At 35.9% G+C, this 25,517-nt stretch overlaps 1 protein-coding gene across 9 annotated transcripts in view; it reads left to right on the top strand.

Annotated features, from left to right (window-relative positions):
* The window catches only part of ZCCHC11 (zinc finger CCHC-type containing 11), a 48,602-nt gene that overhangs the window by 6,950 nt on the left and 16,135 nt on the right, over positions 1-25,517 (top strand). For 8 of the 9 annotated variants that reach the window (XR_002441041.1, XM_021404259.1, XM_021404261.1 and 5 more), the window contains exons 2-19: positions 2,797-3,465; positions 4,953-5,116; positions 8,554-8,670; positions 10,946-11,123; positions 14,280-14,368; positions 15,283-15,334; positions 16,077-16,146; positions 17,096-17,222; positions 18,377-18,496; positions 18,833-19,054; positions 19,199-19,373; positions 21,385-22,121; positions 22,535-22,685; positions 23,315-23,401; positions 24,091-24,194; positions 24,559-24,616; positions 24,711-24,814; positions 25,228-25,317. Coding sequence is in view for 8 of the 9 variants with exons in the window: in XM_021404259.1 (XP_021259934.1) it covers positions 2,904-3,465; positions 4,953-5,116; positions 8,554-8,670; positions 10,946-11,123; positions 14,280-14,368; positions 15,283-15,334; positions 16,077-16,146; positions 17,096-17,222; positions 18,377-18,496; positions 18,833-19,054; positions 19,199-19,373; positions 21,385-22,121; positions 22,535-22,685; positions 23,315-23,401; positions 24,091-24,194; positions 24,559-24,616; positions 24,711-24,814; positions 25,228-25,317 (3,207 nt within the window). In the remaining variant the exon portion in view is untranslated. The remainder of the gene's footprint in view (positions 1-2,796; positions 3,466-4,952; positions 5,117-8,553; positions 8,671-10,945; positions 11,124-14,279; positions 14,369-15,282; positions 15,335-16,076; positions 16,147-17,095; positions 17,223-18,376; positions 18,497-18,832; positions 19,055-19,198; positions 19,374-21,384; positions 22,122-22,534; positions 22,686-23,314; positions 23,402-24,090; positions 24,195-24,558; positions 24,617-24,710; positions 24,815-25,227; positions 25,318-25,517) is intronic. The other variant, XM_021404258.1, reaches the window with a different exon arrangement.

The raw sequence follows: 25,517 nt of genomic DNA, 5'->3' as shown, positions 1-25,517 counted from the left end.
TGCGGTTGATACTGAATGTGTTACAGCAGTTCAGGTTAATTTTAATTTGCTACATCATTTCAGTGGTAAAGAATAAAATTTATCACTAAACACATTATTGCTCTGGCATTTAAGATTCTAAATTTTTTTGTGGAGCTGTTAGCATTTCTTTTTACAAATTATTATAGACTTAGGAAATTGCCTGAGTGATCTTTATTCTTATTTCTTTGGGATAAAATATCTCTGTGCTTTTTTACCTCAGCTATGTACATTTGCTTGCATTTCCTCTTAATATGTAATGGTATTAGTTTTCAGTTTCCTAGCTGGGTTACAGGGATAGTTTTAAATGTGACAGGAAAAACACCTAGGGAAACTGCTAATAAAAGGTATGTAATGTTTGTACATTTGTTTAAAGCTTTCTCTTTGAATTCTCGTTGAATGTGTAACTGTGTTTTTACTGAACAGATGAAATCAAATCATTTGAGCTTACAGTAGAATTTTTGTGGATTTTTTTAAAACTTTCTTGTGAAATGTGACCTTAACAATTTGACGCTTAGAAAAAGCAGAGCAGAACGAAGCCTTCCCTTTGCTCCAATGCCGCGTTTTCACAGTAACCTCAAGCTGGCCTTGGTGCCAAGGGAAGTTGTTCCACCACACTTCTGGCTGCTTGTTGGCAGCCCTCCTGCTGCTCCTGCCTTCTGCCAACTGCTTTGGCTATCCAGTTTTAGTCCCTGAAGAAGTGCACAAGGGTGGGAGCAGCCCAAGTGGCAGGGGCTGGAGGAAGGTGTTTGTGCTCCTTCAGGGCTGGTGCTGACTTCCACTGCTTCACAGTGAACTCAGGAGTGTGCCCTGGATGTGCCGGAGTCCAGCTTCCACCAGCGACACGGTGTGGTTGTTAGAAGTGAGGAGAAATGAAAGTGGAAGTGAGGACTTATCTTGCTTACGTGTGGCCCCCACCCCAAGTCAAGCAACTAAAGCGTAAAGAAGAGTTTAGACTTTTGAATCTTTCCCTACATATTGTTTCCATTTAAAAAATATATACATACCTATGTAGGAGAACAGAGTATTGTTTAGAGATTGCAGGGTGCTGTGTGGAGCTGTAGTAGCAGTAGTCTTCCAGGCAGCTCTTTGAGCAGAGGGTCAAACACCAGAGTCGATTTTCCCAGCCCAGGCTCTTCTCACCGCAGTCTGGCTGGAGCGACCTTATGCCGGTGAGTGGTCATTCCTGCTGCAGGGCTGGTAAGAATTGCTGCAGGAAAGACTGAGTGCAAGCCAAAGCAAATCCTGCTTGGTCTTCTGGAGCTTTGGTCTTTGACTTCTGATGTAGAAATGTGAGCAAGATGTAATGGTGTTTGATAGTAATACATGACTTTTTGAGGTAAGATGCGTAGCCATTCGAATATGTTTAGTAGTATAATTATTTTTTTTCTGAGTTTATTATTTTATTAAGGACTCTGACATTAACTTCATAACAGCTCTTGTTTTTGCTTTTGTTTTTTTAATTTTTTTTAAAAGATGATACGTATTTCAGTGGTGTTAACAGAGGCTTAAGCTATGTGTTTTTAGTATGTGGTTTGCATCCTGAAGTATATCCTGGAGTATGTGTCTCCTCAAAGTGACAGATACTAGGTAGTTACATAGCCTGAAAATGTACTTTTATTTTTTATTTTTTAACAGACATTTTAATATGATCCTTCTGTTTCTTCTTTTTTGGAGTACAGAAGTACCTTATATTAGCTTAATAGTTGTAATTCATTGGTTTTTTTTTTTTATTATTATTATTATTTTCAATGTTATTCCTTAACTAAAAGCTAAGGTACTTATTTTGATGGGTTCTCCAAAACCCAGAAATTTCCATATATCATGCTTCTAACTACCAAGTATGTAGGTGGACAGGAAAGAGAGAAACTCTATTCCAGAATTCCAAATCTTGCTATAGCTGTACAAAATCGGTTTTCTTCTGTGTCTTCTAGTTTATTCTCATAATTTCTTATTGCTAACACAAGGTTATTTTAAAAGAAAAAATCCTGGTTCTTGTTACAGATTCTTTTTTTTTTCATTGTCTACATTACAAAGATTGATTCCGTAAAAACAGGTTCCATTATTCACGTTTAGCTTCCCATTGGAACTACAGTCTTTGAGATGTCTCAGTTAAGTTCAGATGATATACTACGTAAAGAGGTTTAGATAAGTAAGGGTAGTCGGCAGCTAAATAAAATACTATTTCTGTTTGGTTTTTTCTGATGAGAATCTTACCTAATTGATGGCAATTAATGTATGAGATTGTATGTGTGAAATGTTGTGCTTAAGTGTCTGAGGATGTAAATGATAGATCAGATTTATTCTTAATGGTTTGAGTTATATCCCTAATATATTTTTTTTCCGGTAGCTAACTCAATCAACATGTTCTATTGCGTGGTATTTTTTTAGATTTCTTCCATTTTCTTTTTCAGTGTAGTTACATACATCTTGGCTTTTAGATTTTTTTTTTGTAAAGCCAAAAATAGGAAGGACAGAAAAAAGCAAGCTGCTGTCAGATTTATTACTGAGTATTTTTTACCATGTTCTGCCATTTTTTGTCTCTTCATATCCACCTCTTTTAAACAGAAGCCAAGATTAATGGCGTTTTCATGATTTTTATTTTTAATATGAGATATGTTTTGAAAATTTACTTATGCCTCTGGGGAGTGGGAAACATGCTTCCTATAGTCATTAGTAGTTTGACTTTTCTTTAGAGCGCTTTATTTTAATACATTGCCTCTGCAGAGCTTTGATATTTTCCCCTCCGTTTACAAATGTCTATAATTATTTTTTCAGCAGACAATCAGCCACGATCCTTGCACAGGGGATTTAAAATCAACTTCAATTACTGGAGAATTGCACTTCAAGAGGACTGAAGGTAGGAGAAGCAGGTCTTCACTATAATGGAAGAGGCCAAGAGCTCAAAGAATGGAAATCATGACCCAAGGAAGTCCGTCCGTCTTGTCAGTGAGGAAGGCAAAGCAGTTAAAGTTACAAATAATCAAAATTATAAACATAATAGAAATGACAAATCTGTGAAAGATATTGGGAGAAGTTCTCCAAGTGGGAATAGCAGCAAAAAAAGTAAACAAAATGATGTTTTTTCCGAAAAACAAGGAGAAAATAAATCATGCAAAGTAAATAGTTGTATTCCTGGCACTAAAGACACTGGGTCAAATGTTCAGGAGCGAAATCATGGAAAAGTAAAAAAAAATTCTAATTTATCATCAGCAGTGGAAAACCTGAAACAGACAAAAGCTCAACAAATGGGAGAAAACTTTCCAGGCTCCCATGTTTTGGGGAATGGGGTCAGTATGGAAACCTTAACAACTACTCAGAAAGGGAAACTGGCATTGGAAAATCCACTTGGAGTTCATACGTTGAAGACTAATGTTGATCAGACTGGTGATCCTGGTAAGACTGCTTCGGATCAAAGAAAACTGGAACATAAGCCTGATGACTTCAGTGAGTATTACTCAACGTTGCTCCCTTCATTTTTTTTTTTTCCTCATGGAATTGTTAACTTTGAAATGCTTGTATTTGTGTATTTTTTCACATATAATAAGTTGCTTATTGCATTTATAGGTAATATATTAATATAAACATATTACTTAGAGCATAAGAGATTATGATAATGTCTGTCCTTTTTTTTCTTATGCCTTAAATCTAAACATCTTTACAAGCATGTGGGTTTCAGGCAGTTTTGTGAATATAGAGTCTTGGGCTGGAGGAGAACCTTTCATAATATCATTGCCATTTATGGAAATGCCAGGTGTTACTGCTTTTCAGAAAGATCAGGAGGAAAAAAATCTGTAAGAAAACATTTTTTTATAGATATGAGAGAAGTATTTACCTTTTTTGTGTGTGTGTTATGCTCTGTTTCTTACTAAAAATGTTTAAAAGATGATTTGGCACAATTTAGGGAGCCGTGCTCTACTTTCGATCCATCAGTAGTTACCTTTGTGAGCGTTTAATTTTTGTGTCTTTTTCAGCTTCAGAATTAAACATGTGGCTCAGGATTTGTCTCATTTCAAGTTAGCTCCTTATCATAGACTTTGTCATACTTTTTCAGAACACAGTATTCTCTAATAAAACGTTGCTTGAAGACTGTAATGTCAGAGTGCAGAGCTTCTATTTGAAGTATTTCCCACTACTGCAGCAGAAATATGGAAATAGAAGGGAAAATGTGTATTTATTTTTAGATATCTTTGTAAAATTTAACAGGGAAAAAAAAGTTGACAGCATCCTCTTACTGGCCAGCTCTTTGTAGACTGCCATCTGTACTGTACTGTAGAGACTATCTGTCACTGGTAAACCAGGACTTGAAAATTTGCTCAAATTTTGTTTCCAGGCTAGTCTGTGGGGAAAAGATCACGTTTGGTGATGTGAAAACTACAGGAGTAATTTAAGATGTAGGTGTTTGTAGAGCTTAATGAACTATGAACGATTCATAGGCATCTGGAGGAACTGGACTGGAACTGAGCAGTGTGTTTGAGTAGCAGCATTCCAGAGCTCTGTGGTTGCTAGCCCTGGTATCATGGCAAGGTGTCATGGTCCATTCAGCTACAACTCCAGCTGTCATCTGACATGAGTGGTTGAAATGTCTGGCAGCTGCCTTTGTAAGGTTGTTTGGGTAAATGTCTTTAAAGTAGTTTTCCGATTGTTTCCATAGTGAAATGTGTTATTAAAAAAAATAATAATTAAGCCTAGTACTTTTATTTCTGTTAAGTAGAGCATCAAGCCCTTGTGTACTCTGTTCTTTTTTTGCCTTGAAGGACTTAATGGAGATTATGAAGTTAGCAAAATGAACCTAACTCGTTCTGGTGGTTAGCTGGGAATATAACTCAGTTTGTGCCTTGCCTCTTAGTGAGGTGCTCTTATCTGCAGTGGTTGTACTCTTACTTTTCCTCTTCTTGAGTTATTCTGAAGAAAATAACTGTTTCTTTCTCTAGGTAAAATAAAGCATTCTGAACCCACTAAAGAACATACCTTGGAAGCTGATTATTTAGAAAACACTGTTGTTATTGATGAAGCTAATCTGACAGCTGAACAGCAGCTAGGATTGAAACAAGCCGAAGAGCGTCTGGAAAGAGATTATATCTCCCGACTTGAAAAAGTAGGTTGAGTTATTTCTCATATAAAAAAGAAGATGCATATCTTCTTTTGTTGTCATCACCATATTTTGAATTGAGTGGTACCTCTACTGTAGCCTATTGCGTCTGTTTCTTCTTTATAGCGAATCACTTCAGTGATTTAAGATACTAACTGTAGTTGTTGACTAATTGTGACAGAAGATACGAATTGAAAACTTAGTCTTCCTTTTGTGGCACATGTAGCGTTCGTAGAACAGGTGGTTTTTTTAATTCTGCACATCTAAAAGTTTACATTTCCTTTACTTATATAAAGTTTTCTTGAAAATCCTATAGCTGAAAATTCAAGTTATAGGATCAAAAAGGAACCTCAGTATATCTTTAGTATATTAGCCTTCTAACCGTCCAAGTCACCTGTATTAAAAATGACTTAGAAATGTTTGTTTAAGCTGTTGTAGTAATCTCCAGTTAAATGTTTCGCAGTCATTATAGGTATCTCAGAAGTTTTTCTTAATGTTTAATGTAAGTGTCTCTTGGAGCATTTTAATCTCTCATATGTTGGCCTAGGAAAATAAACATAATGGCTTATAACCTTCATCAGCAACTTTCCCCTCATTTGAAGATCATTACCGTTTCTTCCTGCAGACTTGTCTTCTTTAGATACGCTCTTTGTTCTTTAGTCAGATGGGATTTTTTTAGTTAATGGTGCATTCTTGTTGCTTGTCTCTGGGTTTCCACCACCTGGCCCGTTTAACTGTGATATCCTAAACTGGACGCTGCCTTTTGGCTGGAGCCTTTCACGTAAAGAAGAAAGCTGGCTTAATCCATCTGAAGTAAAGCGTTTGTGTTTAGGATGTCTGGGTTTTTTTTTCTTTGTGTGGGTTTTGTTGTTGGTTGTTGTTATTTGCTTGCTTGTTTTTATCAGCAATAAGATATTGGCTTTTAGCTTGGTCAGCTATGATCCACATATCCTTTTCTTAAGAAATGTCCGACTGAGCGTTCTCAGCCCTGTATTTCTTGCAGTTGACGGTGTCTGAAGACGAATTGTACATTGCTTTGGTAGGATTTAGTTCCAAGTTTCTTGTGGTCGGTAAACTGTCATCTTAACGCAAAGTGCATAATCACTCCCAGCTTTATCTTTCTCATGTGTAGTCAGCACGCTCTCCGTTGCACTTTGTAAATCTTTAACAAAAATGTGAATGATTCTCACCCCAGAAGGACCCCTCTTGAAACCTACTTGGCACATGCTTTTAGACTGGTGATGAGCCAGTCTAGGTATGTGTGCTCTGAGGATGATTTTCTGAGCAGCTTTGCTCTCACCTTACTGTTCTTTATTTAGATGGTATTCACGGCCTTCTTTTTAGAAAGATACTATGACAAGTGACAAAATCGTTGTAAAATTCAATACGCAACATCTGCTACTTCTTCAAGCTGTGTGATTTTCTTTTAGAAAAACAACGCTAAGATTGGTTTAGTATGGTTTGGTTTATAGCAGGTCAGTTTGTCACCTGTGGCCAATTTCTTTCCTGTATGGTTAATAATAACTTATTTATTACAGGATTTTTCTGGGCACTAATTCTAGCTGGTCTCTAACTGACTCATCCTCTCTAGCCTTTTAAAGATAGTCTTGAGTTTTTCTTTCTTAATGATCTGGAACCTTTTCCATTGTGTGAGTTCTTTAAAATACAGCTGCCTTTGAGATGGATTAGCACTCTAAATAGCCAACCACAAATTTCACTAGGCTTGGCTTCTTCTGAGGTTTCTAATTTACTCAGATAATAGTCTGATGCTATTTATTTATGTATAAAATTCTCTCCACTTTCATTGGTATTAAGCATATCTACATGATGGAAATAGGCTTTACAATAGAGGCAATTTTATTAAAGGCATTATGTGATTCAACCTTTCTGGCAAGATCTATTGGCATAATAATGCAGATCAGTATTGTAAAGAAGTGCCCAATTGTTGTTAATACTGTTCCTGCTGATAGCCATTCAATTTTAGAAGAGCGTTAGAATATTACTTCCGATCCGCTTCAGTCATCTGGGATCAAATAAGTGAGTCTTCCAAACTAGCCAAGTGTAGCTGTAAATTGTGTTCCAAATGGGTGTTTAATTTCATTTTATTAGCTAACAATCTCAAAGAAAATAAGGATGAAGAGAATTTGTAAGAAAAGTGTAATTACCATTGTGTTTAACATTCACGTTTAGTCTACAGTTGGAGACTTAGCAGACCTTTTTTTCTGTTTGTTTTTTTTTTTTTTTTTTTCCCAAAAGCAAAGGATCAAAATCAGTAATTAGAAAAAGTTGCCCAAATGTATCGGTAACTTAGGTCTTCAGTATAACAAGTGAAATTTCCAGAAGCTGTAGTATGTTAAAATGGTATTCTCTGCTCATTCATTGTTATGTCATTGTTTGAACAGCTGATGTTTTCAGAGTGGCTTTTTGGCTTCAGCAAATATAGATATATGAGAATTACGATGAAATTTTCAAGTAGTTCTTTTCCTCTCTCAATTACAGCAAATAGCTGTTGTTAGAAGTTTTCCAATAAGTCTGTAGGAAAACGGAAGCGTTTCTTTGGGGCCCTTTCAAGAGGGTCTTGAGGATCAGCTCTCCCATTTAAAATGAACATATCAAAATGCTTCCTGTATCGATAGCGGTGTTTTATTACAGCAATAAAAACAACTGCAAGGTGAGATAAATTAAAGTGGAATACTTGAGGACAGCACCCGATCTTTGCGGAGAGAATCCTTTCTGACTTTTTTCCTCCTGTGATTTCCAGAGGCTTGGCTGCTCAGCTGCTTCTTGCAGACTCTAGCTTGTCCATTCAAAATGCTGTGCACCTCAAATTATTCATCAAAATAGAATAATCTTATTCCTTGTTAGACGATCCCACCGTATTCAGAGTTTAGTCATCAGGAAGTCAGTAACTGGCTATCATCCTCCTTGTTGGCCAGCCGCACCCTTTTAAATAGAACAAAAAATGCAGTACTTGCACAGTCTGTTGTGAATATGCTAGCCAAACAACACCACCATCTGTCATAACATATACAGTAGATAATGTGATGAATGCTTCCCATTTTCTCATCAGAGAAGGGCAGATAAATGCAGAGATTTAATAAATCCATCATTATTAAAAGCTTGAGCTGACAAGGGAATGGCTTACTGGCCTTTAGTTCAGCCTTAAGAGGCATAAACTCTTTGGTCTTAATCTTGCATCACGAAAATCTAATGAGAAGTTCAACTCACCTCACTTCCTTTCTTCACGTTCCCCACTTGTCATTTGGGTAAAAATCCGCTTGCACCATGACCATGTTTTTTGAAGATTACATAATGTTTACAAAGCACCTTCATGTTACAAATGTTAAATAAGTGTTAAATAGAATTTGTTATTCAAACAGTTGAGATTTTCAGACACTATTGGCAGAAACATTTTCTTTTAATCTATGGCCGTTTTTCCCCAGCGCTCCCCAGAATATACCAACTGTCAGTATCTATGCAAGCTCTGCTTAGTTCACATTGAAAATATCCAGGGAGCTCACAAGCATATTAAAGAAAAACGTCATAAGAAAAATATAATGGTAAGTTAACCACATTTTCAAATGCCTTTTTTTCTGTTTTTTTGTTGTTGTTGTTGTTGTTATGGGGTATGTTTTCTTTGAGTGTCTTCATTTAAGTAAGAGTTTGTATCTGCTGCGCAGAGATCCACAAACGTCTGTTGTTCCCTTCCTGTTTGGAAGGAGGGCTTGATATCTGTCCAGACAGAGAGGGAAGAAAATTTTTTGGTCATTGCTTCTGAATTATCATCTCTGAGAAGTAGGCAGTTCCTCATACTTGTAATAACAGAAGGCACAGTAGCTTGGGTGAGAAACTTATTTAGTCTTCAGTTTCTTTCAAAAATAATGTCATTGGTAGCAAGACCTCGAGGGATGGAGATGGGACAGGGACTCTTTTGTTGTGGTTTTGTTGTTACTTCTTTTTCTTTATTTTTGTATTTGTCCACCTCGTGATGTTTTATGTATATCTCTCCTAGGATGGGTAAGCAGAGGGGATAGTATGTCTGGACTGAGAAAAGAGAGTTAAAGTAGGGAGGGATTCTGTGCCTGAGATGTCATTCATCATCTCCCTGAGGTTATGTATGTGTTTAATATGAAAAACACCTACACATTTCTAAGATTTCTTCAGTAAAAAAGACAAATGGTTTCCTTATTAGATAATGCTATTGTTAGTTTGCATTGTTTTAAGAAACATTATGTGCATGAAATCAGTGAAGGGCACACGCATTTTCCTGCAAAGCTGTTTTTGCAAATCCTGATAAAGAGCTACAAATTCACAAATATGTAGAATTCTGTGATTTCAAGTGGTTGCTGGAAGAATGATTGTAACTATTTCCCAAAATACAATCTATTATTCCCTTTTCTATGTGTTTCATACCAAACTTGTATTTGTAATGAATGTTCTAGTTCTCTTAAATATGCAAGTCATCACCTGGAAAACTGAATGCCATAAATCCATACCATCTCATAAAGTAACATTTTGGTTTATGTTCAGTTATTAGTTGTAAGGGATTCTGGTTCTCTTGCTGTCTGATAATCAAATTTGCACCATAGGCAAAAAAAAAAAAAAAAAGAATAAAATGGCAACAAACCAGCCCCACATTTAATACGGAAACACTCCTGTACCATGCTTTGCATCTGGGCATGAAGATAAGAATTCAGAAATGAGGTTTCTTTACCACTGCATGGAAATGATAGAGGACAGGGCGTGGTTTCAATTTTTAATACTTGTCTTCAGAAAGTTTTAGGTAGTGCCCCACATGACAGTGGTGTGTAACTGTCCAAATATTACTTCATAGGGTACCTATTTGCAGCTCTAGTTACTAGAGGTATGACTACCAAGTAAGCTTTGCAGCAGCTGTGGTTCCTCACTCAGAAAAACCCTTAAATCATGTGACATTTAAAAAAAAAAACAGATACTAAAAGCAACCCTTCAAAATGTGCATATTCTTTCTTATGCTGTATTTGCTCAAGTGAGAAAAGAGCAGTAGATGAAGACTAGTACTAATCAATCATCATTTTCATACTGTACTGATGTGCTGTCTTAGTGTTTAACTTCTTTCGGGTTATTATTTATTTCTGTTGTCGGTCACATTTCCTTTAGTTGATGAATTTGTGAAACTAATTATTGTTTCACTTACCCCCCAAATGACTTGATGCATCTGACATAGTTATTGCTGCTGGATTAAGTTGATTATAATATGATGCATTAAAAGCACTTTCTAGTGCTGGTTGTTTATGCAGCAGGAAGAGGAAACCGAACTTCTTAAAACTTCCTGGGAACTAGGAATCTCTCTTCTGCTACTGATATCTTTCCTTTGAGTACAATTTACTCTGAAAAATCTGTGTGATTCTTGTGTGAAAAAATAACTTTTTCCACTCAGATACTTTTTATTTTGTAGGATAGAGCTTTTTACTACCATTGTAGGATAGAGCTTTTTATTTCCTTGGATGATTTCTGTTTCAGAGCTGTCAGAAAATGTGGTTCAGAAATGCAACACACCAGATTTCTTCCCCAGTTGCCAGCTGTGAAATAACATGTTCTCTTTTAAACACTGAGCATCTACTATCATTTCTAAGTTGATTGTGCTACTACATTTGTCAGGCAGGGCAGAGTTCCTGCCTTTGGAAATATTTGGTCAGGTCACATGTAAATAGAGCATAATTAGCAAACAATACATTGTTTACATAATATGCAATACTGTGAGATACATACATTGATACATATCATGCAATACTACAGTATATCCTTTCCTCTTAAAATACAAGTTTGTACTTTTATCATCCAACAATTATTCAGGAAAAACAAGAAGAAAATGAGCTGCGTGCCCTCCCACCCCCCTCTTCTGCACAGTTGGCTGCCCTGAGTTTTACACTCATTGAGGCAGCAAATGAACAAGGCATATCAGATGATGACTTCAGAATTCGTCAAGAAATTGTAAACGAGATGGAGAAAATTATTCAACAGCCCTTACCAGGTATCCATAGCATCCTCCATTTTCTCTACTTGAAAATCGTTTTTTTTATTTATGGAGAATTAATACATTTGAGGTTAAAGTATCTTTGTATTACAATAATTAATATATACGGGCATTTTAATACTGGCAGTTGATTTAAAAGCAGGTAACAGTTCTACAAAAAGAGAAAAATATGATTGTCCTTATCTGTGCTTCTTTCTTTGTGTGTTTATTGGAGCTGTTGGTCCTCTTTGAAGTGGTAATTTCTGATGGAGACTGGAAGTATCCAGAGCACCAAATATTTCCTATCTTGTTATGATTAAAGCTGCAGCCACTGAGGATCTCCTTTAGGCTCCAGTCCTACAAACCCTTCCACCTGTACCTAACCTAGCAGTACTGAGTGTCTGTGGCTTTTAAAGCAGAGAGATTTATTTTTCAAGTGTACTTAGCTACACTTGCGTAAGTGTCACGGGGAGGGGGTAGGAAGGAGAATATGAGAAGATGTTTGAAGTAGAAGAAAAAAAGAATCCTACCAGTCCTTCAAATGTTTTTTATGTCTTTAGGGGCAAGTAAAAGTTGCATGACCCAATTTTCTTTAAAGCATAGATTTAGGAAAAAGAGTGTTAGGCCTCAGTGGTTTTTGTAGCCGTAGGGGGCGTTTAGAGTATTTAATTGTGATTTGAAATATCTATGGATATTAATAATCAAATATTTGTTAAAACAAGTTATTTAGATCAGCAAATGTTATTGTTTAACAAGTATTTATTCTCACGTATATTTATAACTAGTGGGTATTAAATGAAGAAATTACCTTAAGTAGGTCAAAACATTACATTCACCTAATATAAATACCATACCTTCTCTTTACAAGGGCTTTAGGTTGATAGAAGTGCAAAAAGTAGCCTGGGTAGGTATAATGCTTAGTCACACGTATTGCTTTGGTGGATCATTGAAGTTCAGTGGGTTTATAAAGTGTCTAGAAATGGTCTAGGTAAATTTGCAGAATCATAGAATCACCAAGGTTGGAAAAGACCTCTAAGATCATCTGTTCCGACCGTCCACCTACCACCACCATTTCCCCACTAAACCGTGCCCCTTAGTACAACATCCAAACATTTCTTGAACACCTCCAGGGACAGAGGCTCAACCACCTCCGTGGGCAGCCCATTCCAGTGCCTGGCCACTCTTGCAAAGAAATATTTTCTAGTATCCAACCTGAACCTCCCCTGGCACAACTTGAGGCCATTCCCTCTTGTCCTATCACTAGTTATGCAGGAGAGGAGGCTAGCCCCCACCATGCCACAAACTCCTTTCAGGTAGTGGTAGAGAGCTAGAAGGTCTCCCCTGAGCCTGCTCTTCTCCAGACAGTCCCAGTTGTTCTTTTTCTTTCTCAGATGTGCAGTATGTTACTTTACTAGAACATGTAAAACATTCAAGTCTAACAAAGTATTAAAGTCACTGACAGAAAAAGTTTTCACATACTTTATTTCATCCGTGTTAAAACCGGGTTGATTTTGACTGTCCCTTTGTTTTAGAAATGTCTTATTTTTTTCCCCTTTGATCTGCAGAAGTGCCGTATTGAGAATGATATTCTTTTGTTTCTTTGTTTGCTGTAGGATTATGGGTTTTAGGAGCTGCAAATGTAAACGTTTAAGCTGTAAGGTGTGCTTAAATATAAGATGCTATATAGAAGTTAGGCTTGCAGAGTGCAACTGTGCTTATCTGTTTACTTTGTGATACAGTGCCACGCGTGGCTCCCAGTGCAAACTGACAAAGTGTTGAGTTTTCCGCTGATAGTATGTTAACAAAAGAGAAAGTGAAGGAAGTGGTTACTGTTCTTGTTAATACTCATGAAAATTACTGTACTGATGTCATTCACCTGCCTGAATTGGTTAGAGTGATGAGCTGATGTGGAGCATTCTGTCTGTAGCAGTAAGTGGCAATTTGTAATTCCCCCTTTCAAAGCCTATTACATTTTAGTGAGTCTGTTTTCAAAAGTTGTAAACTAGGAGGAAGTTCACTTTATGCATCGTGTAGTAAACATGGGCTGTTCTGGCATGGTTTGAAACTTTGTATGAGTAAGGTTTATTTTCTCACAAGAATTATTTTTGATGGTTCTGTTTGAAAGTATTTGATCAGAATGCTAGACAGTGCAAGAAAATGCAGGAAAAATCCTCTTCACTGTGAGACTGTTTAAACACTGGAACAGGTTGTAAAGTCTCAGTTGCTGGAGATATTCAGTACCCAGCTGGACACAGTCCTGGGCATTCTGCGCAAGGTGACCCTGTTTGAACAGGGGATTGAACTGAAGAATCACCAGAGATCCCTTCCAACCTCAACCATTCTGCATTTCTGTAACTAAGATCCCTCCTTGCTGCCCCAAATGATTAATAATTTGGAAAGAGTTGAGAATAGTCTCAATTTGCAGCTGACATGTGTACATCAGAGCCTTAATATATGCTGCAGGAAAGTTTTAGCCTACATAAATTGCTGCATGGAGTGAGATAAATTACTGCTCATGGAGTGGAATGATGTATCTCATGATATCATTACTAATTAACTTAGACTAGATGTGTTTTACATCCTTGCAGGTAAGGAACTGTATTAACTGCAAAAGCCCTATTAAATGGGTACTCTACTTTGTGGCTTGAGTTATATTGAAGTTGTTTTATACGCATGGTTAATAATGAATTGTGCGTAAGACCTTGCAGATGTCACCTACAGAGATTGTAGTACATATTAAAAAAAATTTGACAAAAGTGTATGTGACAATAAAATACTCTATAGTTGGCTAATTGCTCCTGTAAAATCAAGTTATTAACGACAAAAAGTGTTAATTAAAATCCTGCAATGGGATGGTAACGCTTATTATTACTTTATAGTTTTATTAAAATCAAACAAAACTAAACTTGCAGGTTGCGTTACGAGTGTTCAAAAGTAGCTTGAAAAATTTTGGATTCTTGGTGGTGGTACAGTTTGAATTACTAGTTTTCCTGTGATGCTGTGTTGTAGAAGTGGCTAAACATCACATGTGTGATAAAGTTGTTCAATATTTATTGATCTGGGAGTATCACTTGGGAGTTAAGTATCTAAACTAAAGTAAGGTACTTGTCGCCTTTAAAGAATATTTTCTTGTTAGCTGATAATTATAAATAATTATGTTTCTCTCTCTTCCAGACTGTTCACTGAGGATGTATGGCTCCTGCTTAACTCGATTTGCTTTTAAAACCAGTGATATTAACATTGATATAAAATTCCCCCCTAAGGTGAGTAGATTCTATCTCAATTTAACTTAAAGTGTTTATGTGAAGTATATAATCTTTGATCTAGTGTCATATGTGCTATGAATCAAGTGGATAAAGTTTTCCTTATTTAGTAGATAACTTAAATTCTGTTTTTTGCACTACTTATGCTACCCTTTTTAAAATTTATTGAGGAAGCACTGAGACAGTATGAAAATAGTTGGCTCCAGGTGGGTGGGCTTTTGTGTGCTCAGGATTCAGATGGCAGAATCTCACAGGTCTTCATCTTCCAGCCCTTTTTGTTTTTTTTTAAAAAGATTTACCTAACAGTGACAACTTTCCTTTCACATTTTAGTCAATTACAAGTAGGTCTCATATTCCAAGTCACAATTTACTGTGGTACGAAATTCCTACAGAGTGGTATAACTTGGCTTTAAATGTTGAAAATGTTCCTTTGTGTTTAGTACGTGATTTTTTTGACCTGTGCTACTGTGGAATTCAAGATACCTGTTTTGGGTGCATATTTACATGTTACATTTTTAAGTGATACTGCAGTTAAGAAGAAAAATGAGGTCTTTTTCTAACAAGCAAGCTTGGAGTGTATCGTATCACTTCACAGAAGCTCAAAAATTGTGCTAATTTTTAGTTTTCTTTGAATAATTAGCAGCTTATCTTTGAAACACCACTTCAGTAATTATAGCTGATTTCTGAGGAGGAAACATTTTAAAATGTTAATCTTTAAAAACCCTTGGGAAAGAAAGTTCTGGCATCCAAATCTTTGTCGTGGTGCATTTCTATTGGCATACTTTGACATTGGAATTGTTGAATATACAGTGTATAAAACATTGTCACAGCACACCTTAAGTAATTTGACATGAGATGTAAAGTAAAATCATTTAGTCTGGATAATCTAAGCTGTTCAAATTTTGTCATTTTAGATGAGTCAACCAGATGTTCTGATACAGGTTCTTGAAATCTTGAAGAGCAGTGGTGAGTCTTAGTTGCATCTCATTTCTATTTAATTAAAAATCCAATTGCTGTTCACTTGTTTTTATGCTTAGTTTTTCAGTAAACTTAATAATTTTAAAGTTCTCTGAGTTATTTTTTGAGTGCCAGTGATTGTACAGAGGGAGAATGGCCACTCAGGTAGACCAGCCTTTTCAGATTGTCAGAATTAATGGTGATTCTTTTTGACCCGATATCTCAGATAATTTCATTTAGTAGGGGAAATTCCAAGCAGTAAACTTAGCGAACACTTTCCACTTCCATATGAACATCAGTGGGAAGTGTTGCAAAACTTCTGAAACTTGTAGCCTCCTTGTTCTCTGGGGAACTCATCTAACCTGTAATACACGTGCTGAACCAGAGGACAGAAGTAGCATTGCGTTTTTGATCCTTCAGACAATTTTTGATCCATCAGCTCCGCAGGCGGTTCGCAAACTAGCCCCATTTGTTCCAAATTCTACCTTGTGTCTTTCAAATCATATAAAGATGAAAGAGGTTCTAAAAAAAAAAAACCAAAAAATGCCAGCTGAGTTTCCCAGTAGGGGCTTTTCTTCTTTTTTTTCCGACTGTGTTACACTTGTTGTGAGAAGCAAAAGTAACCAGAATATACAACTTAGTGATTACAAATACAGCACTTGTTTTTTCGTAAATGCCTGGTATAATCAAGACAGCTGGGAAAATTCTGAAAGACCCATTTATATATGTGACGTTTTTTCTCCTTGCTTAGCTGTCTACTCGGACGTGGAGTCAGATTTCCATGCCAAAGTTCCTGTTGTCTTTTGCAAAGACATTAAAAGGTACATGCCATTGAAAAAGATGTTTAATGAGATACTCATTTCTATTACGCTTCTTTATAGCAGCTTCTGGCATGCGTTCTTGACAAGAAGTATTAGCTAACATTCATGTCAAAGGGAAAATCCTCATACTGAAAATAAAACATAGAAAGAAATCTTGGTTTAGTTCTTTTGCTTGAACCAGAGGAGATGCACATAGCTTATTGGTTGTAGGACTCTGAAAATAGCAGTTTCACTTGCAGTTAAGTAAAGGAAACACGGAGTGGTTCTCAGTCTATACTTAAATTTTCTGCCAGCAGTTTAATCCAAGTGTTTAAGAACATTTTGTAAGATTCACATTGCCGGTAAGGAAACATCAACTGGCAGTTTCAGTAAATTCCTAATAAGTAGCAACCTCCAAAATGAAATGTCTTTGCTATACGATGTCTACATTGTTTTGACTGACTAAAAGTATATAACTGAAACTCTGGGGGAAGCAAATATAGAAAGGATGGGCATATGTTTTTCTCATGCCTTGTAAGTACAAAGAGAATAGAAATAACTATTTTGAGAAGCAAAAACAAAAAATGTTTAGACAAGCTGTTTTGTGGGCTTACCAACTCTTATATGAAAGCAGACCTGTTCTTTTTTATTCAGTATGTGAAAGATATACATGGAGCTTGTTAGTTGTGTAAGATTGCACAATTGAGAAAAGGGAGAACTTAGAACAAATTCTTTTGTATTTTTAGCTGTACTGAACTTCAGTAAGTTCCAGATTCAACAGATCAGTTAATAATAAAGAAAACTGCATTATATTCTGTTGCTTTTGTTTAAAAGATCAGGTTCTTTTATAGGGAGAATGCATGTTTTTAGTATGGTGGAAATGATTTCACTGTCTCACACCTCCAAGCATTGTTTCTGTACTTGAGGAAAAGATATATGATTTTTTCCTGTCTTACATTTGTAATTACAGTGGTTTGACATGTAAAGTAAGTGCTAGAAATGATGTGGCTTGCCTTACAACTGACCTGCTGGCTGCACTTGGGAAACTGGAGCCTGTCCTCATTCCTTTGGTTTTGGCTTTCCGCTACTGGGCTAAAGTAAGTGTATAAATACCGAGGATATTTAAATATGTTTATTTCCTCTTCTTAACTACTGTGTACAGTGTGATATATGCTATACCATGAATATAGTTGTAGAAAAGAACTTGATGCTACTAGTTCACCTTGAATGAGACGGAAGATTTTGGTGTGGAAACTATATGTTTTTGGAGTTTCCACTATTCTGGTAGCAAGGTATTATACTCGTTTCTTAAGTTAATTGTTCCTTGAAAACCAGCTCAACTGAGCAAACAGGTCTTGCAAACTCCCTACTGTTGAGATAGCACTGAAAAAATTTGCATTTACTTTAAAAAGATTCTGTTGCCATATCCTGCTGTACTTCATGTAGATATCAGTGGTGATCACAGGAATCAAGTTAAAATGTTCACAGCTAGCGTTTAACTGTCAGGTAATTGAACACTGAAATTGCTGTCAGATCATATTTAGGATGTCTTGGCTTCATCAAAAAGTTAGGTTTTGGTGCTGTTGTTGTATTATTTAGCAGGGTGCTTTTATAAAAATACCTGTTTTACAACATATAGAGAAGCAGCTGTAGAAACTGCAGAGAACTGTGTGAAGTCTGACACATGTTACATCTCTCATGAGTTCTCATGGGAGAGATCGATATCAGATTACAACCAGATGAGTGGAATCTCCATACATGAGATACCACACAATAACAAATACCTGACAGATAACAAAGTAAATACGTCCCACAGTCACAAAATGTGAAGATTTGAAGAGAATAAGAGAAAATAAAATAGTATAACTAGGACACTTATTCACTATTTCAATAAAAAACTCATTCAGTAATTCACTAAGGTGAATTATTGTAATTTGTATTTTCTCTGTACATGGCATGACTGACGTGTGCTTTTAAACATGTGTAATACTACAAGAAAATAGGTGTGTTGTATAATGATCTGAATCACAGATGAGCAGTAGATGACTGAGAATTGCTTATATTACTTTGCCATTTCCTGTCTGCGTTTATAAAGCAAAATGCAGTACACTGTTTGCTGCAGTTTTTGAGATAAAGGGTTTTGTGTTTCACTTTAACTCGCATTACTTCTTAAATATTTATCCCTTTATGATATATTTTAAATTAAAATGCTGATGTTGTATCAGAAGATTAATGATGTGTTCTGTTGCAGCTCTGCCACATTGACTGTCAGGCTGAAGGTGGGATTCCCTCATACTCCTTTGCCTTAATGGTGATATTTTTTCTTCAGCAAAGAAAACCACCTATTTTACCCTCTTATTTGGGCAATTGGGTAAGTGTTTTGATAATACAGGAACCCTACTATTAAATTGTTAAGGTTATTTCAGTATTCTAAAAGATCATAATATGCTCAGAATTTGTTTGCCTTAGAAATTTCTAAGTAGAACACATGGGTATCAATTCCTCATGCAGCTGATGACAGCTGCTGTGCCCTTTGCAATTGTACCACGCTGTATTTTGGAGGAAGGAGAAATACATTCTTCTTTAATTTAATTATCTGTCATCAGTTATTCTTGAGAGGGATAAATAGTTGTCCTTGTTACTTTTGTTGAAATCTTTGTCTGTATTACATGCAGTCTTTGTTCAGAGCTACTCTAACTGTTGTTAGATTGAAGGCTTTGATTCAAAGAAGCCAGATGACCACCAACTGAAAGGTATAGAAGAAGAAGAGTTTGTACGGTGGGAGTACAAACCATCAACAAATGGTTCAGCAAAAAGCTCAGTTGGAGCAGAAGGTAAAACTAAAGTTGAACAGCAAAAAGGTGGCGGTAAGAAAGTAACAAGCTCAGAAGTGGACAACCAAAGTAATGCGAAGGAGAAACACGGCAATGTAAGTCAGCAGTTTTATTTCATTGAAATTCATATCCTGTGTCTTAGCCCTGTTTTGGATCTTTAAACATTAATATTGGATGCAACCACAAAAAAATAAGAATTTGCATATCTTATAGCATCTGAGCAGTCTTATCTATTTCAGTCTCTCCTAGCATTCAAAACCCCTCACCAAGTTTCACTGGGGCAACTGTGGTTAGAACTGTTGAAGTTTTACACACTGGAATTTGCGTTGGAGGAATATGTCATCAGCATACGGGTACAAGAACTCCTAACCAGAGAGAACAAGAACTGGCCTAAAAGGCGAATAGCCATTGAAGGTGGGATGATAACTTTTTCTCGTTCTGTAGTCACGTGCGTTATTATCTTTTATTTACCCTGTACTTACAGGTCTATCACAACATGTCTAGACAACAAACTAAATAATATTAGAAGGAGTAGTAATTGAAGGGGAAAGTAAATTATTCTTGTGGTATATTTTGTCTGCTGTTTCAACTGTTTGAAGACCAATTTTCTGTATAGCACTACTTTTTCTGGTCCTTGAAAAACAGAGTGCAGATTTGTCTCACTGTTTCTTACCATTCTGTTCTTATCTTCATGTCTTTCATTTATTTCGGAAAACCATTATTTTTGTAAAACAGTTTTTTTTTTTCCTTTTTGATAATACTGGTGTTTATGAATTTTCAGCACATCTATCTGCATTTCCAAAACCACGTGTTGAGTGTTAACAGCTGTCAGCTTATTTCCTCTGACATTAATGCAGGCTGAGTAGAGAGGTTAGCTCTGATCCTGGTGAACTGGAACAAACCCACTAAAGTAAACCCCCACCTCTTTCCCCGTTGACAGTATTTCCATGCTGTGAAAGTGAATAACATGTCATAGACTGCTTCGTGGCCTGAATAACCTCCGTAAGGGAAGTGCTTTTATGGGAAGAAGATCATTTGAACTGTGTGATATGTAACCTGAGTTATGTGTGTTGGGGAGAGAAATGCAAAGAAAGGAAATTGTTCTGTCTGTTGCTTCTTTATAGCTGGAAGTCTATATCTTTACTATCTTCATTTTTGTTCCTCAGCTAAGAAAAGTGTGTAAATGAGATCTAAGAGGGAAAGTAACAGAGCATTGCATAGCATTCTGAATTGGCCTTAAGAATAGGCGAACTGGGGGGTTGAGGAAGGCTAAGAAACCACTTTAGGTTATATTTTTGTAAAAGCATAAGTAAAGAGTTTTGGAGATCTGCTGATAAATTAGATTTTCTGAAACACGCATCAGGCAATAGAGGGAATAAGGAGAAATAGGTCAAGGAGAATCACAGTGGCAAGGAGTGAGTTACTAAAGGAATATTGAAGGACCAGTCAGTAAGTCAGTCAGTACAAACAGGAAAAAAAGCAGAGGATTGCTGAGGCACATGTTGAGTAGATCACTCCTGTGGCTTTCTCCCAATTCTTTACTTCAGTCAATTTTAATGAGAAAGTTTTAAAACTAGGCTAGTATATAGTCATCATGTGAGAAACTAAAACCTGCAAGATGAAGGGACAAATTCTTGAGAAAGAAACAGGAAGCTATTTTCAAAAAGATGCTGCATTCTGGTGTTGATGTCTGCTACTATTCGGTGGTTTTGTTGTTTGTTTGTTTTTGTTGTTGTTTTGTTTTGTTTCTGATGTTAAACTTGTAACTGAAATTATGAAGTGAGTAACAGAATCTCAGTTTGATACTATCTTCACAGGCTAACTTACAATAACTATGCAGTGCTCATTTATTTGGAAAAAAGTATTTGCTCTAGAAATTGCTAGTAAGGACTAAGAATGAAACCTGGTGAGACTGGCTCACATAATTCTTATAACCGTAATGCTAGGACAATTCTCGTAGAGAAATTAATTTTTTAAGTGAAATTGAAATCCTTCTTTCACGAAGAAAAAAAGTGCAGGCGGGATTACAAAGGCACAAAATAAATGTACATTTATTTTCATTTCTAGTTTAGAAATTGACCATAATATAGTGAATATTATGTTATTATATTCAATATATTCGTTATATAATGGTGTAATGTACTGGTGGTGGTGGTGTTTATTTGTTTTTATAAAATAACACTGTTTAGGATAGCATATGATTGCTGGCCATTCATGGCCACGCGTGTTGTTTTACATGGGGGAAATCCAGAAAGTGTTCTGGGCTCTACATTGTCTCCAAATACAGTTCTGGATTTTATTATAAGAATCACTAATTTTTAACTGCTGTATCATAACTTAGGTATTTCAACTACTTTAGTCTGGAATAGCTATTTAAAATCGAGCAGTTAAATATTAATAATGAAATTGTAATTTTTCTTCCTAGATCCCTTTGCACTAAAGAGGAATGTTGCACGAAGTCTAAATAGCCAGATGGTATTTGAGTACATCCTGGAGCGATTTAGGACAGCGTATAAATATTTTGCATGTCCACAAAGTAAAGATGGGATTAAATCCAAGCCAGATACTAGAAAGAAAGAGAAAGGGAAAATTAATAACAAGAAATCTGCAAGATCTGAAGAATCTGTAACCAACTGTTGCCTTCCACAAGGGGATAAAATTGTAGATAAACAAAATATAGGAAGTGGATGTAACATAACAGAGAATGAACTTGAATGTAATGAAATGGAAGAATCTGCAGCCAAAAGATACACTTTGAAGAACAGAGGCTCTTTGCTACTTTCAACTTTGGACGCTAGTAATGATGAAGACAAAGAAGAAGCATTATCCCTTATTTCTAATGAATGCTGTGAATTAAAGCAAAAATCACTTAGAGATGATCTAGAAATTTCGGAAGTTTGTCTAACTGAAGGTGAGCTGAGCCACCATTGTAACTGCAGTGAGCATCAGTCCTATGACACAAATTCTAGTAGTGAATTTTCTGATGCTGAAAGTAGACAGAATTTGGTAACGGAGTCTTCTCAGAACAAGTGCACTGGCACACCAGCTACCTCGCACAACTGCAAAGCAATGGTGGAAGCTCATGATCTCAAAGATGAAGGCAGACTCTCTACAGAAGAAATGCATTATGTGTTTGATAAGTTTATTTTGACTTCAGGAAAGGTAAGTGGTGTATTTAAGCAGTGCTTGTCATGTATCAGTGGGCTGTTACATTCAAGTAACTAAAATTAAGAGTGGGTGGGCAACAAGATTGTCCACTTACTGTTCCAGTCTCTGTTATGAATGGTAGCTCTAGTATTGTTGGAGTACCTCTTACTCAGGTCTGAAAAATGCTGAGAACATCTGCCATTTGGACTAGACAGGCTGGTGTCCCCATCTTACGCAAAGCTTTCTGATTTTTCACCTCTTCTACCTTATTGTAGAATTTCTAGGTGCTTATGTTCTTTGTAGAGACTGTGTAACTGTTCAGATATTAAATATTCTTGGCTGTATAAATTAAATTGAATTGTGGGGTCTGTTGAACAATCTTAGAAGTAAAATTATACTTATGCACTTTATTCTTTTTATTTTGAAAGCCTCCAACTATAGTATGCAGCATCTGCAAACGGGATGGACATTCCAAAAATGACTGCCCAGAGGATTTTAAGAAAATTGATCTTAAACCACTACCACCAATGACGGACCGATTTCGGGAAATACTTGATATAGTGTGTAAGAGATGTTTTGGTAAGTTGGGGAAGCATTTGTACTTTGCTATAAACTGTGATCTGTAATCTGGAGGAAAAAAAAAAAAAAAAGGAAGGGTTAAACTACTTACTCCGGTAGATTCATTAGGAAGGTGTTCTTCTAGGTACCTTAGGCTACAAATTGACCAGTATTTTTATTCTCATATAAGCCATGGTTGTGTTATCACGTTCTCATTTTGAGGAACTAGTACCGTAGAAGCATTTTATTAGGTCAATAAGAAGTTGCCAGTGTCCTCAGAAATTAGGCTCTGGACAAAACTAGTTTTTGTGTTTGTCAATTTCTGTCACTTTTGAGGAAAAGCTTCTTTTGGGTGCCTGTGTATGAGTAATTCCAGAAAAATCAGATATCTGAAATAAAATCCTAGCAACTCTAATAACAACATAAAAAGAAATAAAAACCTTTTAATTGATATTCAAGGAAAGGAAATCTTTTGTTTAAATAAAATTTTTTAAATAATTTTTTAATTTTTTTTAAATAAAAATTAATTTTTTTTAAAATTTTAAATAAAAATTTTAAAAAGTAAAGAAAGATATATCCAATCTGATACTTGTAATTAGCTGAAAAAGAATTTTTGTCATGTCTAACTGTTTTAACTTGTTTTTACTTAGATGAGTTATCTCCTCCTTTATCTGAGCAACAAAACAGAGAACAAATTCTGGCAAGTTTGGAAAGATTTATTCGTAAAGAGTATAATGGTATGTATATAGCAGAAGGTTGTGATTCTTGATAATACTTCTTCACCAAAGTTCTCCAGAACCTGATGAATTAATTTGTATCATTAATGCTCATTTTCCTTGTTAAAGCAGTGGCATCTCTTTTTCCTCTGTATGTAAACCTGTTTTGTATGTTTTTAAACTTAACAACTGCCCTGTGCTATTCCATGGGAAAGTCCCGTTATTGTCGAAAAAGCATCAAGAGGGATAATGCAGATAGTTCTTTTACAGTCGTGACAAAAAAAAGAAAAAAAAAAAATGGGCCCTGGCCAGCTGGGTTTAGGATTTTCTGGATTGTGATCCAAGTACTCATGTTGCCTGGTCACCAGTGTTTGAGTTTTGTGTCTTAACATCCCTTTTTTAACATAGGAAAAAGTATCTTATTACAGCAATGGCAGTCAAGGCACAGAGATGAGAAGTGACTTTTTGGAGAAGTTATAAAGCAGTGCTAGAGCACTGTTTTTCTTTCTGATTCAGTTCCTATAATTAGTGGAAATATTATGCTTCCTCCTTCATCAACAATGAAATTTTAGAAATGGTATTGTAAGTTCCTTCTAAAGCTCATTTTTATGTGCACCAGTGCATCTCAGTTAAGTGATATTCCATAGTAAAGATTTACTGTTAAACTGTAACAGAATTTTATTTTATTTTTGTTCTGCATTTTTGATCAGATAAAGCTAGACTTTGCTTGTTTGGCTCTTCAAAGAATGGATTTGGATTTCGGGACAGTGATCTGGATATCTGCATGACGTTGGAGGGCCATGAAAATGCAGAGGTAAGAGTTCTGAAGTTGATAAAATCTACTATTTTAAATTCAAGAATTATTGAGATGCAGTTAGGGTTTCTGTACACAGAGCAGGTGAGATTTTGCTTGTAGCACCCAGACTTGTACTCTACACACTTCAAGCAAGATATAATTTATTTTAGTTCTTACACCCTATAGGTGTACACTTAGTGCATTGTGAAAGTACACATAGAGAATATGAATCACCATTTTACATAAATTCATGTGTTAGTTTATGGACTATGGTTTTTTGTGTTTTTCCTATACGAAATGTATGTTTGATGGTAAATGTGCTTGTTGAGCACATTTAAACTCGTGTTTAAACATCTTAAGCTGTGACATTTATTTTTCCTAGAAATTGAACTGTAAAGAAATAATAGAAGGTTTGGCAAAAGTTCTTAAGAAGCATCCAGGTAAGTGTTTAAAAGTACTGCTTGTTTTATATTTACATTTAACATATATGTAGTTAATAGAAATGTTTTATGTACTAAAGTGTTGCCTCTCCAGGTCTGAGAAACATCTTGCCTATAACAACAGCCAAAGTGCCTATAGTAAAATTTGAGCACAGAAGAAGTGGCTTAGAAGGAGATATCAGTTTATACAATACACTGGTAAGTATGTGTTTGACTGAGTTCAAAAAAGGCTTTTTAATTTGTTGTAACTCATTCAAGTAATCATTTGAGGAAATAATTCTGAGACCAGAATTAAAATGCTTGTGTATTCCTTTTTTTTTCCTCTATTATTTAAATAATGACTTTACCCTAAGCCCAGCCCAAGTAGCTGTATAACATGATGGCACAGCAGCAGCATGGTATACAGAACATCTTTGTGAATGCTCCTGAATTCATCTGTCCCGATTTCATATTTCAGCTAGATTTGTGAAGGAAATGTTGTATGACTGTTATGGAATAGCTGTGTGGGTTTTTTGTCCTCCAATTGTATTATGCATTTCCTGTACTTAAACTGCAGACTGTACTATAATAAACCACAAATTACATTCAGACACTTGTTCAATTTTTTTCAGGCCCAGCATAATACAAGAATGCTGGCTACATATGCAGCTATTGATCCTAGAGTGCAGTATCTGGGTTATACAATGAAAGTTTTTGCAAAGGTAATATGAAAATAAAGTATTTGTTTGTACAGCATAATGTTTTCTGATACAGCCACTGAGTTTACCGTTAGCTTAATGCCAACAGGAAAGGAGATAGCAGAATGCTATTAATATGAAGAAGCATTCTTTCTTAAGCTGACTGTGGTCCGTCTGATTGCGTGTGTCAGAATCATGTTCTAATCTCAAAATTTCTCTGTTTC

Source organism: Numida meleagris, chromosome 7 (genome assembly GCF_002078875.1).
Source record: "Numida meleagris isolate 19003 breed g44 Domestic line chromosome 7, NumMel1.0, whole genome shotgun sequence".
NCBI lineage: Eukaryota > Metazoa > Chordata > Aves > Galliformes > Numididae > Numida > Numida meleagris.
Note: the sequence above shows the minus strand (reverse complement) of the source record. Positions and strands in the feature narration are given on the sequence as shown.